General features: G+C 41.6%; 1 protein-coding gene across 1 annotated transcript in view; it reads right to left on the reverse strand.

Moving 5' to 3' along the window:
• Positions 1-15264, reverse strand: part of COL11A1 (collagen type XI alpha 1 chain) — a 352651-nt gene that overhangs the window by 189248 nt on the left and 148139 nt on the right. The window contains exons 6-9 of the mRNA XM_061633852.1: positions 11892-12017; positions 11147-11254; positions 7613-7867; positions 3610-3672 (exon numbers count right to left, since the gene is read on the reverse strand). Of these exons, the coding sequence (XP_061489836.1) occupies positions 3610-3672; positions 7613-7867; positions 11147-11254; positions 11892-12017 (552 nt within the window). The remainder of the gene's footprint in view (positions 1-3609; positions 3673-7612; positions 7868-11146; positions 11255-11891; positions 12018-15264) is intronic.

Consider the following 15264-nt stretch of genomic DNA (forward strand, 5'->3'; position numbering starts at 1 on the left):
TGCTTCGGCTGATAAGACAGCTGCAGCCGTTTCTGGACCAGGATAGCCTGACCACATTTGTCCACTCACTGGGAACCTCCAGGGTGGATTACTGTAATGCACTCTATGTGGGGCTGCCCTTGAGGTTGGTCCAGAAGCTGCAGCTGGTGCAAAATGCAGCGGTGAGACTGCTCACTGGGGCAGTGTATCGCCAACATGTCACCCCACTGTGAAAGAATTGCACTGGTTGCTCATTTGCTACTGGGCCAAGTTCAAGGTTCTAGCTTTGGTGTACAAAGCCCTATACAGCTCGGGACCAGGATACCTGAAAGACTGTCTTACCCCTTATATACCCAGTTGATCAATGCGCTCTGCAGGTGAGGGCCTCCTGCAGATACCATCTTATCAGGAGGTTCGTTCTGCACAATATAGGAAACGGACGTTTAGTGTGGTGGCACCCACCCTGTGGATTTCCCTCCATTTAAATATTAGGCAGGTGCCATCTCTGCTATCCTTTCGGTGCCTTTTGAAGACTTTCCTCTTTCAACAAGCCTTTTAAGTTGAGACCTATCCCGTGTCTGTGTTAGAATTGCTTTTAATATATTTTTAAATGATGTTTTTAACCCTTTTTTAATAAAAAGATCTTTTTAAAGCTTTTTTTTTTCAAAAAATGTTTTTAATGTTGTTTTGTCTTAATGTATTTTAAGGTCTTTTTATGATGTTTTAAAGTGTTTTTAGCTTTTCTGTTTGCCGCCCTGGGCTCCTGCTGGAAGGAAGGGTGGGATATAAATCAAATAATTAATAAATAAATAAAAATCATCCTTGGCCATTGACTAAGCTGGCTGCGGCTAATGGGAATCTGACAATATCTGGGGACCCAAGGTTGAATAACAGTGCTATAGGGTATTGTTTGTATTGTGTCAATAACACACTCGTATCCATGTGCATTTAGAAATAAAGTCACATTGAGTGCAAGGTAGGTTATTATTAGACAGTGGTCCTATGTACCAATGTCTTGGGTAAACTACTACTGGGACTTGAGTAGTATGTGCAGAATCAGACTACAAGTCTGAGTGATGAAGTACAGTTCTGTCTACTCAGAAGTGAGGCCTATTGAGTTCAATGGGATTTCCTCCTAAGTAAGCATTTATAGGATCTGCAGTCTTAATTGGGTTGCAGTTTTGGGGGCAATAATGCAGGCATGAAAGGAACTCAACAAAGTGACTTAATGTCACATTTCAAGTCCAAATTAAACCATAATCAAAGACATGGAACTCTTGAGGGTCTTCCTTTGCGACCATCCGTTTGGTTTTGAAAATCTTTCTTGCAGAAACTGAATAATAACTAGATACTTATTGCTTCAGTAGTATGTTGTGTTGCTTCAAAAGCTCCCTAGTACTCACAATTTTGTTGGTTTAGGATGGTTGTATTTGTACTGCCTTCCTCAAGCTGCTAGGGAGGGATTTTGCATGTCCCCCAGACACAGAGGTTGGAAAAATTACTTTTTTTGAACTACAACTCCCATCAGCCCAATCCAGTGGCCATGCTGGCTGGGACTGATGGGAGTTGTAGTTCAAAAAAGTAATTTTTCCAAGCTCTGCCCAGACGTTCTGTGGGACCCAGACGTTCTGTGGGACACTTTCATGCAAATATATGTCCTTATTATTGACAGTCTGTTCCATCTCTGGCTTCTGACTCAATTTCTTGTTCAGTCCCATAATCATCTGTGACCAGCACAAATATCTACATGCTTTTTCTATAGGAGATGCTGGAGAGGGGAGGGAATTCTAGCTAGTGATGGAACCACCATTCAGAATTGAGAGGGGTAGAGGATGTGAAAGTGAACTCCCTCCATTTGGAAAAACAGAGCCAAGGCTAGACCTTTCCAAGAATTTAAGTCTGGCTCATAATGGGCTTGCATAGTAATGGCCGGTCCCCTCTCCTTTCCCAAAACATTCCTTTGCAAAGGGGGAGAGGCCAGTGGCTGGGTGGGAATGCAACAGGAATGGAGGCCCAATCTTTAAGGCCTGGATACTTGAACACCAAAGTAGGAGTATGGCAACTGTAGCCTACAATGCCTCCTGTGAGTTCTCTGAACTGAGAAACATTGAAAACCACATTAGACCCAGAGTGGTGTAATGGTTAGGGTGTTGGACTATGATCTGGGAGACCAGGGTTCGAACCCCCATTCAGTCAGAAAGCTCGCTGGGTGACCTAGGGCCAGACACTGTCTCTCAGCCTAACCTACCTCACAGGGCTGTTGTGAGGATACAATGGGGAGGGGGAAACCATGCACACCACCACCTTGGGTTCCTTGCAGGAAAGGTCTGATATAAATGTAATAAAATAAAATAAGAAAATAAAATATCCATGCTCTCCAACAGTGATGCACACTCTTCAGTGTACTCAAGTGGATCCTGCGCTTAAAGATGAAACAGCAATGGAGCATCCAGGCCTGAAAGATGAGGCCATTGCTTTAACTGCTGCTAGCAGGCTGTTGGTCCCCTCTCCCACCCTTCGCAAGGTGGACCTGTGGAAAAGAGAGGTGGGGAAGGCTGGCAGAGAAGTCACCTGGGTTTCCTCTGATAGTCCTCCAAAGTGAGCCAATTCCCAGCTGAGATTGTGGAAGGTGGGGATTTGTCCATTGCTAGTTCTTACTCTCCCATCTTGTTGTTTCCTGGTATAGAGGAATTTACAACCCACTAGCTTTCCTAGATTTCCAGTTAGGTGTAAATATGTGGTAAAATGATCTTTACCACATGGAGGGATACTGCGGAAGCTTCTCAAACAGTTATATGCCCATTCTAGCATGATATCACCAGGTAACTGGACAGCTATATTAACCTATACAAGAAGTCAGGGACATGATTTGTTTTATTTCCTGCGTTTCTTTGAGCATTTAGTATCTTGCTCTTCAGGGCAACAAGGATTCTCAGAGTGGCTTAAATCAATTAAAAATCCGTAATCCAAATGATAAAACAGTAACAATACAAAGCAACCCAAAGAGAAAAATAATCTGCAAACCTAATGCATACTTACCTAGGTCTGTAAGTATACACAGGGATTTACTTCCAAGTAAGCATGCATAGGATTGCACTTTAAAACTGCAATCCTATGTACATTGACCCCAAAGTCAGTCCCATTGGACTCATGTGGCTTACTTCTGAAAAAGAATACCGATAGATGCCTTATACTGAGTCAGACCATTCACCCATCTAGCTCAGTATTGCCTACACCAGCCTTCCCCGATCTGGTGTCTCCCAGATGTTTTGGACTTCATCAGCCCCAACCAGAATGGACAATGGTCAGGATGGGGGGTGTTGCGGTCCCAAAACATCTGGAGGGCACGAGGTTAGGGAAGGATGGTCTACACTAACTGGCAATGGCTCTCCAAAAGGCCAAGGAATGAGCCAGCAATCTTTGACATGCAAAGCATGTACTTCATGGCTTTTTCCCATTGCACAGGACTGTGCTCTAAGACTTAAAACTGGCAGATCTAAAAGGCCAGGATAATTTTTAAAAGGACTTCATGCCCCCAGTCACACAAGGAAGTCACCACTTGATGTCCCATTTATCAAGAGTTGAACCGACCCACTGATCTTCACAAGAACTAATTTCTAAAATACTCACAGGCTCAATCACGGCTGCTTCACCCTTCTGTCCTTTTTCCCCGTAAACACCATGGCCATTCACCTGCCAAGTCAATATACAGAAAGGCAAATATATTAGAATGTATACCAGGCCAAAAGACCTTACTTCAGGAGTATGCAATATTGTTTTGATATTCTCAGAATTTGCAGATCTTTAAGCAGAGATGGGTATAATGTTAAAACTCTTTGTGTGACATTCTAGAGATAAGCATGAGTATTTAGATCATGGTAAATTTGGGGAAAGATCTTGGAAGAGCTCAATTCTGATTATAGCTGCATTCATTTTCTGAGTACTTCCTAAATTATATCTTCACAAACAGAGGTTGGGATTAGGTTCCAATGTGAGTCAAATCATGTTTGGATTGCCTCTGTTTTCATGTTCAGCTTGTCATAACTCAAGCTCAGATTGCTTTAAATTAGGATCTTATGGGTTGTATCCAACTAAGTTCTGTTCAGAGTAGATCCACTGAAATTAATGAAATTAAGTTAGTCATGTTCATTAATTTCAATGAGTCTACTCTGAGCAAAACTAACATTAGACACAACTCTGTCTCTATTTGACTAAACTGAAGAACACCTGTCTACCAATTCAGACCATGAAAGGTAATTGAAGAGCTTATTTATTTATTTATTTATTTAAAGTATTTCAATCCCACCCTTCTACCTTATAATAGGGCACTCAGGGCAGCTTACAAAAATAAAATCAAACACGTACATAATAAAATTGTAAACAGTAAAATCACAAAAACATTAAAATAAATTAAAATACATAAAATACAATTAAAATACATAAAATACTACACACACACACACACACATATACATATACACACATATATAGGGGGTGGTACTAAAGGGACTACAAAGGTAAAATATAACATAGAATGCATAAAATCAGTGTAAGGATCTACCTTCAGTCCCTCTCAGCTTGAGTCTTATATTTATTTATTTAGACATCCAAGCAATTATATCCCCTTACAAATGGCAATTTGCCATTTTATCACTCCTGTAAGCATAATTGAGAAAAGTACTTATGTATCTCAAATAGATTAAATATGAGTAGAAATTCTTTTCTTTTTTTAACCTCCCCATCCCAAAGATTGCACTGTAAATTCAAAGGAAAATTGCTTTGGCTCTTGGCTGTCTTCTGTATGACAACCTCCACTGAGATAAGATCAGTTACAAGATGTACATAATACCGCAAGTAGCACTTTAGGTGCCAAGCTGTTATTTAGGTCAGGGGGTGAACTTTCTGTTAATGATGCTGCCTTGAAAGTGTCTTTTATATTTGACCTGTATCTGTTCTAAAAAAAATAAAGCAGTATAGAAATGACTTAAATAAATAGATAGATAAATACTCCCTAAAAGCCGAAGTTCCTTTAATGCAGGGATGGAGAACCTGCGGGCTTTCTGCTGTTGTTGGACTACAGTTCCCATCATCCCTGAACCTAAGAACATAGGAAGAGCCCTGCTGTATCAGGCCAATGGCCCTTCTAGTCCTGCATCCTGTTCTCACGGTGGCCAACCAGATGCCCATGGGAAGCCCACAAGGAGGACCTGAGCACAAGACCACTCTCCCTTCCCATGGTTTCCAGCAACTGGTATTCGGAAACATGCTGCCACCAACATGACCATTGGCCATGCTGGAAATGACAGGAGATGAAGTCCAGCAAGATCTGGAGGGCTACAGGTCCCACACCCCTGCTTGTTTGGGTCCCCTTAGTGAAATAAATGGAAACTGTATGAGGGGAGGGTTGCACTCTCCTCACAAATCAAAAATGCGTCTCTCTGATATAATAGTGAAAATTATTGCTTCCAGAATTAGCAACAATGCCACTCCTTTCTGGTTTATCTTATCCTCTTCTTGAATGAAAATAGGAAATGAAACCCACTGAGACCAGTCACACCATTACTGTGCTGTACGAAGGAAGAATTCCCAAATTTAAGGGAAAGGGAGAAAAAACACCACACTTCATGGCAGTATGACTTTCATGCCAATCAGGATCCCAGGATCTCTCTGACCTGGTAACAAATCCCTAAACCTTGAGATGAGCCATATGAATGCAACTATCAGCTCTTGTACTTGTTTTGCTTGATAAAGGATTTACACATTCATTGTTGATCTTTGTCATAGACAAATGCTGCTTCCAATGTGTCCTGCAGCTACATCTGTGGCCTGTTCTACTCGGAAACCCATAACCCCTTGGCCCAAGACTTCAATCAACTACTTACCTTTGAAAGGAAGAGAAACAAGTCATGTGTGATAATAAGCATTTTATCTGAGGGATTAAATGCATGCTGAATGCTATATGCCAATGATACTTCAATGTGACATGTTAAGCGAGGAGTTAAAAATTTGAAGTTTTTGTGGAACCCAGTGCACCTCCCTAATCATACCCTTCAAAGGCCTCTCTCTCTCTCTCTCCACACACACACACACACACACACACACACACACATACGTACACATGCATGTAGATACACTGAATAACTTGAATCTAGAAGGTTTTATATCTGTACCACGTAAAATGCATCCATGGTCAAGGAAAAAGGGCATGACAATGTCTTCAATTTATATCTAAATGACATAACGACATAATTGTGGGAGACAAATGCTCTTTTCCCAGGGAAGGAGTTCCATAATCGGGGTGCCATCATGAAGAAGGCTATATCTGGAGTCACTGCCACATGACCCATACTTTTATACCTGATGATTATTATTATATTCTCCTCCCTTCATCCAAATGTCTCAGGTGAGATCACAAAAGTTTTAAAATACTCAATTGAAAACAACCTAAAATTGCATCACGAAAAATTGGAGGAGTCCTAAAAATATACGTCTCATGTGTCAAAGGCCTGGGTAAAGAGGCGCATCTTCAGCATTTGCCGAAATGGTACAGTGAAGTTGTCACATGCACCTTGAGGGAGTTCCACAACTTAGGGGCCACCAAAGAGAATGCCCTCTCTCAGGCCACCACCACCGAGCTTCTGAGGGTGTCAGAACTACTAAAAGGCCCCCTTTGCTGATCTCATCACCCAAGAGGGTCTGTAGGGAAGGAGATGTCTTTCAGATATTTGAGACCTAAGGTGTTTAGGGCTTTAAACACTAATATGAGCACTTTGAATTGGGCCTGGAAACAAACTGACAACCCATATACAAGCCATACATTTAAATCAGGTTGTTAAAATTTATATAGTTTCAGTCTTTAAGTCATATTATTTGTATAAGCTATATAACTATTTCCTCCTCTTCACACCCATCTCCATTCACATATGCAAGAAAAGCAGTGCACTCAAAGACCACAGAAGGCTTTCTACTGCCTTCAGTGACTATAGCTCATAGACTGGTGTGATTAGACCATAGGCCACATATGACTCTCCAAGACAGTTTTTGTGCCCCCCCCGCTTCCCCATATTTGCCATTTAAAAATAATAATAAAAGATTATTCTTTTAAAAAATAACAGCTAATATAGCACTCCATCCCCTACTGACTATGATACTGTGATTCCTGAAGTTTTTTGTGGCCCTCCAAATTATTATAATATTTTAAACAAATTAAAATGTAATTTAAAAAACAATCTTTATACTTTATATATTTATGCTTCCATATGTATCTTTGATGGCAAGAGGTTTTTTTATGGCCCTCCAAGGTAGGGAGTTGTGGCCCTATTTTTTTAAAAAGATATTACTTACTCCCATGGGTCTCCTGCTATTATTCTCTGATGCCAAAATATATTTGTGACCCCCCGTCCTCTAAAATGTGTCCTTTAAAAAAAAAGAAGTGGTTGCACCCACTTTTACACTAAGGCCATGCCCACTTTTACACGTGGCTCCTGGATGGTTGACCATGGGTCAAGGTGGCCCTTGACCTGAAAAAGGTTAGCCACCCCTGTCATAGACAATAACAGAAAATACAGACAGTTATATTTTACTACTAACCACCCAGCGTATTTAAACAGTATCTTCAATGTGACCAACTTACGCTTGTTTCTGTGATATCAGTCTCTGCTGGAACACCAGGCCCAAACTCCTCATTAGTGGGATTGGTTGGCTTCTCTTCATATTCTTTATATTCATAAAAATCATATTCGCCTAATTCTCCATCTACCACAACTTCAGATTCACTGTGGTCTACTCTTCTGTTTCCATAATCTGTTTCCTCAGTTTTTTTAGTCTCTGAATCATACTCCTCTCCCGTTACGTATTCTTCAGCAAATACTTCTTCAACAGGATTTTGCTATTCACATAAGTGGCAAAGTTTGGAGAATAGGATGAATATGTGGATTACTGTTAGTAAAGCAATGTAAGCATTCAGTGGGTTTGAAGATAATGTTTGGTGAAATTATACAACTGCACTATAGCCTGGAATCTTTTAATTTGTTCCTGAAAGACTGGGAAACCAGTGTTTCAGAGGTATTAAAAGATCACCCAATGCACATACCATTAAATGAAACCCTAGTGCTACTGAAGTATTTAGAAATATTCAGCAGCAGACTTCCATCAATCCAGGATTTCACTCATTGATTTGGTGGGATCTGCCATACGCAAAGCTAGCATTGCAATGCATCATTTTTATGCCAGGTTACATCAAAGTTTTCGTACTTGGCTTCACACTTTTTAATATCGGTCACACTGTTAAAAAAGAAATCATGAGGGCTTGTATCCAACGGCGTCACTCAGCTAACAGTAAGACTTCCATCAGTAGAATGAGAGGAAAGCAATTTTCAGATATTTCCCTCCTTCCTATAGCCTTCCCATTCCCTCCTGAGTCTGCCCTGAAGGGTCCCCCAACTCTCTGAAGCAGATTTTAGGGGGTCTGCGGGGGAAGGATAATCACTGAAAATTGCTCCCCTCCCCATTCCACTACAGGGGAGGGGAAATAGCCAGAAATTGGTTCCTCCCTGTTCCACTGATGGAAGCTTTACTGTCAGCTAGGGATGTGCTGGAATTCCACCCAATTTGGATTTGTTACCAAATTTTCTATTAATTTGCTTATTCTCTATAGTTGAGGGTCAGATTTTAATGTAACGAATTTCCGCAGCTATTTTTGACAACTGACTTTTAAAAAAAAAAATCCACCTGCAAAACATCAATTGTAAGAATGATAATTGATATTTCCTTTAACAATATTGATTTCCTCTGAAACATCATTATTTCCTTTAAAAATATAAATATTAATATCATTATTTTTTCCAAGTTGGGGAAAAGGACAGATTGATAAAAGCAGCTGCTAAAGAACGAACTCGAATTGATGTCAGCCTGAGTTGACAGAATGCTTTCAAACCAGCACCAGCCAATGGATCCCATACCTACTTTAAGCAAAGATACCATTGGGCACAATCCATGGAATACAGGTTATGGGGCCAATCATGAACTGTGGATTAATATTATGTGACTTAATGTCCTCTGCTTTTAGTGTGCTAAAACTGCATTTGCTGATATATGATAAACACAATTATCTCATGGACATTAAAAAAGAACAAAACTAAATATTTTAAGAATAAATGCTACTCTGAAGCTTTGCATTGTTGAAGTCAAATTCTATGTCTCTCACAAGGAAAAGATGGCTTGCATTTCTTCTGCATGTAATGTTCATAGATTATGATGATTAATACATCCAGAAGGCTAAGTCCTACCTCTAGGATTTCATTTTTCCAGTTATGAAAACTGTGTGAAACCAAGCAGATAACTTTTAAGCACCAGCATTATTTGAATAGCATTTTCTTCAAGATGCACAAAATAATTAAAAACAAAATTTTTGGAGGCAACTGATTTTGTTTATGGTTAGGGGTATAAAAATGATTTGGAACAAAAAAGGCCCACTTGAAATATCTTTTATGTGGATCCTTCTGAGAAATGAATGGGAATTGTGCAAAAGTAGAGCTCTGCTGTTAGAAGATATAAGAAGCAATAGGAAATGGGAACTTTCCTATTGACTAATGCTACATTCCATATAAATTTCAGGGCAGCAGGGGACCAACTGTGCTTTTATACAACTCTCATGCATCTAAGTGGAAGTTCCACAAAAAAGAAATGCATGCTCAGAGCTGTTTCTTCCATTGATGAAATTAACAGGGAAACCCATGAGTGAGCCACTCCATATGCCTACTGATGCATGGGTTTAATGATATGCAAACTCAGTATTTTCTCAAAGTTCATTCTGAATCTGCTTTGGACCGTACCTCCATCAAGAGAATTGGATTTTGTACATCTTACAAGCATTACATGTTGACTGCAATTTATTTTGTTAACATTTTTTTATTGATACCATACCTTAGCAACTTAAAGTATGTGTTTATTTCAGACTTTCGGTTTTATGAAAGTACTTGTTTTAATGCAATTTCCAATGTAATATACTTTGCATTTTTTCATGATGTAGTTGAAATATGAAATTATTTACAAAAGCCTCAGGTGAGGCTCTAAAATACATTTACTTTCAGCATAATGCAAAAGCTTTGGAAATCATAGTTTAATAGCAGGCCAATATTTTTGAAGCAAAATATCCACATTCATAAATGTCAGCTGACTACACCCTCCAAAAATGAGAAGATTTAAACAACTGAAGATAGTTTTCAATAAGCCATTTTATTAATGATCAAAAGGAAGATGTATTTGAGATCCCAAAGAACATTCTCACAATGCAACTTGATTCTGCAGAGATCTAGACACAGACATCCCAATCCAGTAAGAGAAATCTACACATGAAAGCGCTTTCTGCATATGGACTCCTTTACTGGGTTGGGAGCCGTGTGAACTGACCAGATGTGTATAAATGTGTATGTGTATGTCCATCCACATTGTGTTTTGCTTCCAGATGGGATCCATGCATCTAATTAATCCCCATTCACTATGTGGTGTGAATGAGACGCATGTTTCCATTCACATTGCTGTGTATGTGGGAATGTGCATCCTGATCACTCTCTTGGAGTAGGTGCACATTGTTGTGCATTGTTGTGCATTATTCTATCTACATTGGGGCTATGAGATTCATGGAGGACATAGTTACAAGCATTATCAGTAGGATGGGAAATAGAGGGCCATATTCAAGACTACAGAGATGATTATGACAATTCTCTACCTCCAATAACAATCCAGCCACTGCATTCTTTTCCCTTAAATAATTAACCTCATTTGGGCCATGCCTTTTTCCTCTACAATGCCTACAGACAGCAAACTAATCCTTCATCCTATCATCCTTATACCAGAGAAAGCATTAATGTGTGCAAGATCTTATGTCAGAATTGCATTGTGCTGAGCCAATACTGCACATTCTGCTCAACATCCAAAAATATGATTGAAATCTGAGAGACCTATTTTTGAGGGCTCTTGGGGTCATTTCACAAGTAAGAACTGAAAAGATAAGTACCAGATATTGTGGATCTCAGGAATTTAACACAAGCCAGTTTGGTCTTTAGGGGTTCTCTTATAAAACAAAATGCGGACAACCGATTATGACTGGTTATTGACTAAGATCTTTGAAGTATCCTTGCCTGTATATTTTTCCATTCCTCATTACCTCATTTGGTCCTGTCGTTTGACTAGAAGTTGTGGTCTGGTAGCCCTCCGAGGTTCCATAGTCAGTTTCACCCACACTATATTCATGATACTCATCAACAACATTGGCCTAATAGGAAAGAGAAAGCATGACTTTAACCACAAAAGAAAAAGGCAAGCATGCAGGAAGATACAGTATAACTGGGATATAGTATTAGCGAGAGGTGTATTCATCTACTGGGGGTTAGAGGCAAGCTACTTTTGTTTCTCAGCATCAGAGATCTTCCAGGCTTGGTCTAGGAAAGATCTTGATTCTTTCTCGGCTACCTTTACCCCTATTTTGCCTTTTGCTGCGGCTTGATAGCTTTTCTTCCTCTTGGATGAAAATGTTTCAGATTTTTTGGGTGGGAACTTTTGGGGATTGTTCTTTGAGGCCACTGTCCTCTTCTTCTTTGGGGCTTTGTTCTTTTTCTGAAAAAAGGTGGTGAAAGATGGAATGGAAAAACATAAATAAATGAAAGGGGAACAGCAGTGAGATGTGAAAGGAAGCAGCATGAGCACAAAAGACCAAAGGTAAAAATAAAAAAGTGAATTTTCTAACAGTCTTCTGGTCTTCCACTGCTGGATGAAAATTAGTTTTATGGAGAAACAGGAAAGGAAGGAGGGGAAAAGGAATGGAAGCCTTAGCCAACATGAGACACTGCATGACAAAAACCACGTGACAGATGACAGGGACGTCACACAACAAACACAGCACATGCCGTTACCTCAGTCTGTGTGACAGTCTCGTCGTACAGTGGGGGTCCCTCTGTTACAGTGTCAAGATCTTTATAATCTTTATAATCTGGATCTCCATAGTCATAGTCATATTCAATTAAATCTTCAGTTGCGTACTAAATTGCAAAAAGGAAAAATACGAGGCATTGCTGTGTTAGTGGCTGCAAACTATGTTAGCTGTCATGGAAAGCTCTTTAACTTTTATTCTCTTGGAAGGAAATGTTAAGAGAATTAAGGCACCAAACTTGCATTAGTAAGATCTCTTTATTTTCTTTTTCTTTCAAATTTATATAAAATAAACATGAATGTAATGAAAAAGCAAGGAGCGTTTGCAGAAAAGGTGATCTTTTACTGAGATACACTGAACTAGGAATGTTGTGGTGTGGTTTAGGATCGGCAGATATTTTGGTTATTATATGCGTTAGTTACATAGAACATGTATGATAAAACAATGCATTGAAAGGTTTTTCTTATGTTTTCTTACTGATGTTAATTAGCTGGCTGGTCCTATTGACAGTGCCTGAAAGCAACATATTATCAAAAATTAATAATAATAATAATAAATAATAATTTTATTTATTGGTCGCCTATCTGTCCAGGTTAATGGTCACTCTAGGCGACTTACAATAAAAAACAATACATCATATACAATATACAAAATAAAACACAATCATAGTCAATTTAAAATCAGTTTCCAATTAAAACATCATAGAACCCTCCCCAATCCCTTAGGCCTGCCTGAATAGCCATGTTTTTAAGGCTCGGCGAAAACCTGTCAGGGAGGGAGTATGTCGAAGATCAAGAGGAAGGGAGTTCCAGAGGGTGGGGGCCACAATCGAGAAAGCCCTCTCTCTGGTCTGCACCAGCCTAGCTATTTTAACCGGTGGGACCGAGAGAAGGTCTTGTGAGGCTGATCTTGTCAGGCGGCATAATTGGTGACTCTGGAGGCGCTCCTTCAGATAAACTGGGCCGAAACCGTTTAGGGTTTTAAAGGTCAATACCAACACCTTGAATTGGGCCCGGTAGACAACTGGTAGCCAGTGAAGATCCATTAACACTGGAGTGATGTGATCACGGCGACAGCTGTGCTTGATCAAGCGCGCCGCCGCATTCTGTACCAGCTGTAACTTCCGGACCGTTTTCAAGGGTAACCCCACGTAGAGCGCATTACAGTAGTCCAAGCGAGAGGAGACCAGGGCATGTATCACTTGTGGGAGCAGATGAACAGGAAGGTAGGGACGCAGCCTTTGTATCAGACGTAATTGATACCAAGCTGCCCGACTCACTGCTGACACCTGAGCCTCCATGGACAGCTGGGAGTCAAGAATGACCCCAAGGCTGCAGACCTGGTCTTTCAGGGGTAATCTCAACCCATTAAGCATCAGGTCTGTAATACCCAGCCTCCCTTTGTCTCCCACAAGCAACACCTCGGTCTTGTCAGGATTCAGCTTCAGCCTGTTCTCTCCCATCCATCCACTTACGGATTCCAGGCACTTGGACATGGTATCTACAGCCAACTCTGGTGAGGACTTAAATGAGAGATAGAGCTGAGTGTCATCCGCATATTGGTGACACTTCAGCCCAAAACTCCTGATGATGGCCCCCAGCGGTTTCACATAGATGTTAAACAGCATGGGAGAGAGGATAGAGCCCTGTGGTACTCCACAATTAAGAGACCAAGGGTCTGAAACCTCATCTCCCAAAGCTACCCTCTGGTGCCTATTTGAGAGATAGGAATGGAACCACTGTAAAACAGTGCCCCCCATTCCCAATCCCTCAAGGCGATCCAAGAGGATACCGTGGTCAACGGTATCGAAAACCGCTGAGAGATCTAGGAGGACGAGGAAGGTATACTCCCCCCTATCCAGCGCCCTCCTCGTATCATCCACCAGAGCAACCAAGGCTGTTTCAGTTCCATGCCCAGTCCTGAAACCCGATTGGAATGGATCTAAATAATCCGTTTTCTCCAAGTGTGTCTGTAACTGTTTGGCCAACACTAGCTCAATCATCTTGCCCAAGAATGGTAAGTTAGATACTGGGCGGAAGTTATTCAGTTCTCGGGGATCCAAGGAGGTTTTTTTTAAGATGGGCTTTATCACCGCTTCCTTGAGGGCTAATGGCATTGCACCCTCTTTCAAGGATGCATTTACCATTGCCTTGATCCCTTCGCTCAGTCTCTCCTTGCAGCTCATAACAAGCCACGAAGGGCAAGGATCAAACAGACAGGTGGTTGGCTTCACAGTACCGAGCACCTTGTCCACTTCCTCAGAGAGAAGAGGCTGAAACCGATCCCACCGGACCAGAATGCAACTGGCCAACCCTGGCCCACTACCTGTATCCACGGCGAGCGGAATCGTGCTCTTCAGGCGCTCGACTTTATCAGCAAAGTGTTTAGCAAAATTATCACAGGAGATTTTTGATTGCTCCATGGGTTCCTGAGCAACTGGACCAACCAGGCTTCGGACCACTTGGAACAATCTCCTGGGACAACACTCTGCTGACGCAATAGAGGCAGCAAAGAACTCCCTCTTTGTTGCCTTTATTGCCACTTGGTAGGCAGTTATTGCTGCTCTAACCAGTGTCCGATCGTCTTCAGTGCGAGATTTCCACCACCGGCGCTCAAGTCGTCTCACCTCCTGCCTCAGACCCCGCAACCGTGGTGTATACCAGGGTGCTGTCTGAGTTCTATTCAGGGGGAGAGGACGTTTCGGGGCCACCCGATCCAAAGCCCCAGTGATCTCCCGATTCCACTTCATCACCAGGGCTTTGACCGGGCGACCTTCAATCAGCTCCAAATCACCCAGCGCATTCAGGAATCCCTGAGGTTCCATCAGGCATCTGGGGTGGACCATCTTAATAGGTCCTTGTCCCCTATGGAGGGTGTGCAGCATCGAGAGGTCTATATTTACCAGGTAGTGATCTGACCATGACACAGGGTTAGAAGAAACAACCCTCCCTTTCAGAACACTTCCCTCCCCTCCCGAGACAAACACAAGGTCAATAGCATGACCGGCTACATGGGTGAACCCTGTATTACTAAGGTGCAGATCCCAAGAAGTCATGGTTTCAATGAAATCCCGAGGGGCTCCCATGAGGATAGACTCGGCGTGTACGTTAAAATCCCCCACAACCAAAAGGTTGGGGGAACGTAACCGCACGTCCGAGACCACCTCAAGCACCTCGGTCAGGGAGTCTGCTGTGCAGCGGGGTGGGCGGTACACAAGCAGAATCCCTAAACTGCCCGTTGGGCCCAACCTCCAGTACATGCAATCAATAAACTTGGTCTCATGGAGAGGGGGCCTGGCGAAAACCAGAGATCCCCGATAGATGACTGCCACACCTCCTCCCCGCCTACCAATCCTC

The sequence above is a fragment of the Rhineura floridana genome, chromosome 6, assembly GCF_030035675.1.
Source record: "Rhineura floridana isolate rRhiFlo1 chromosome 6, rRhiFlo1.hap2, whole genome shotgun sequence".
NCBI lineage: Eukaryota > Metazoa > Chordata > Lepidosauria > Squamata > Rhineuridae > Rhineura > Rhineura floridana.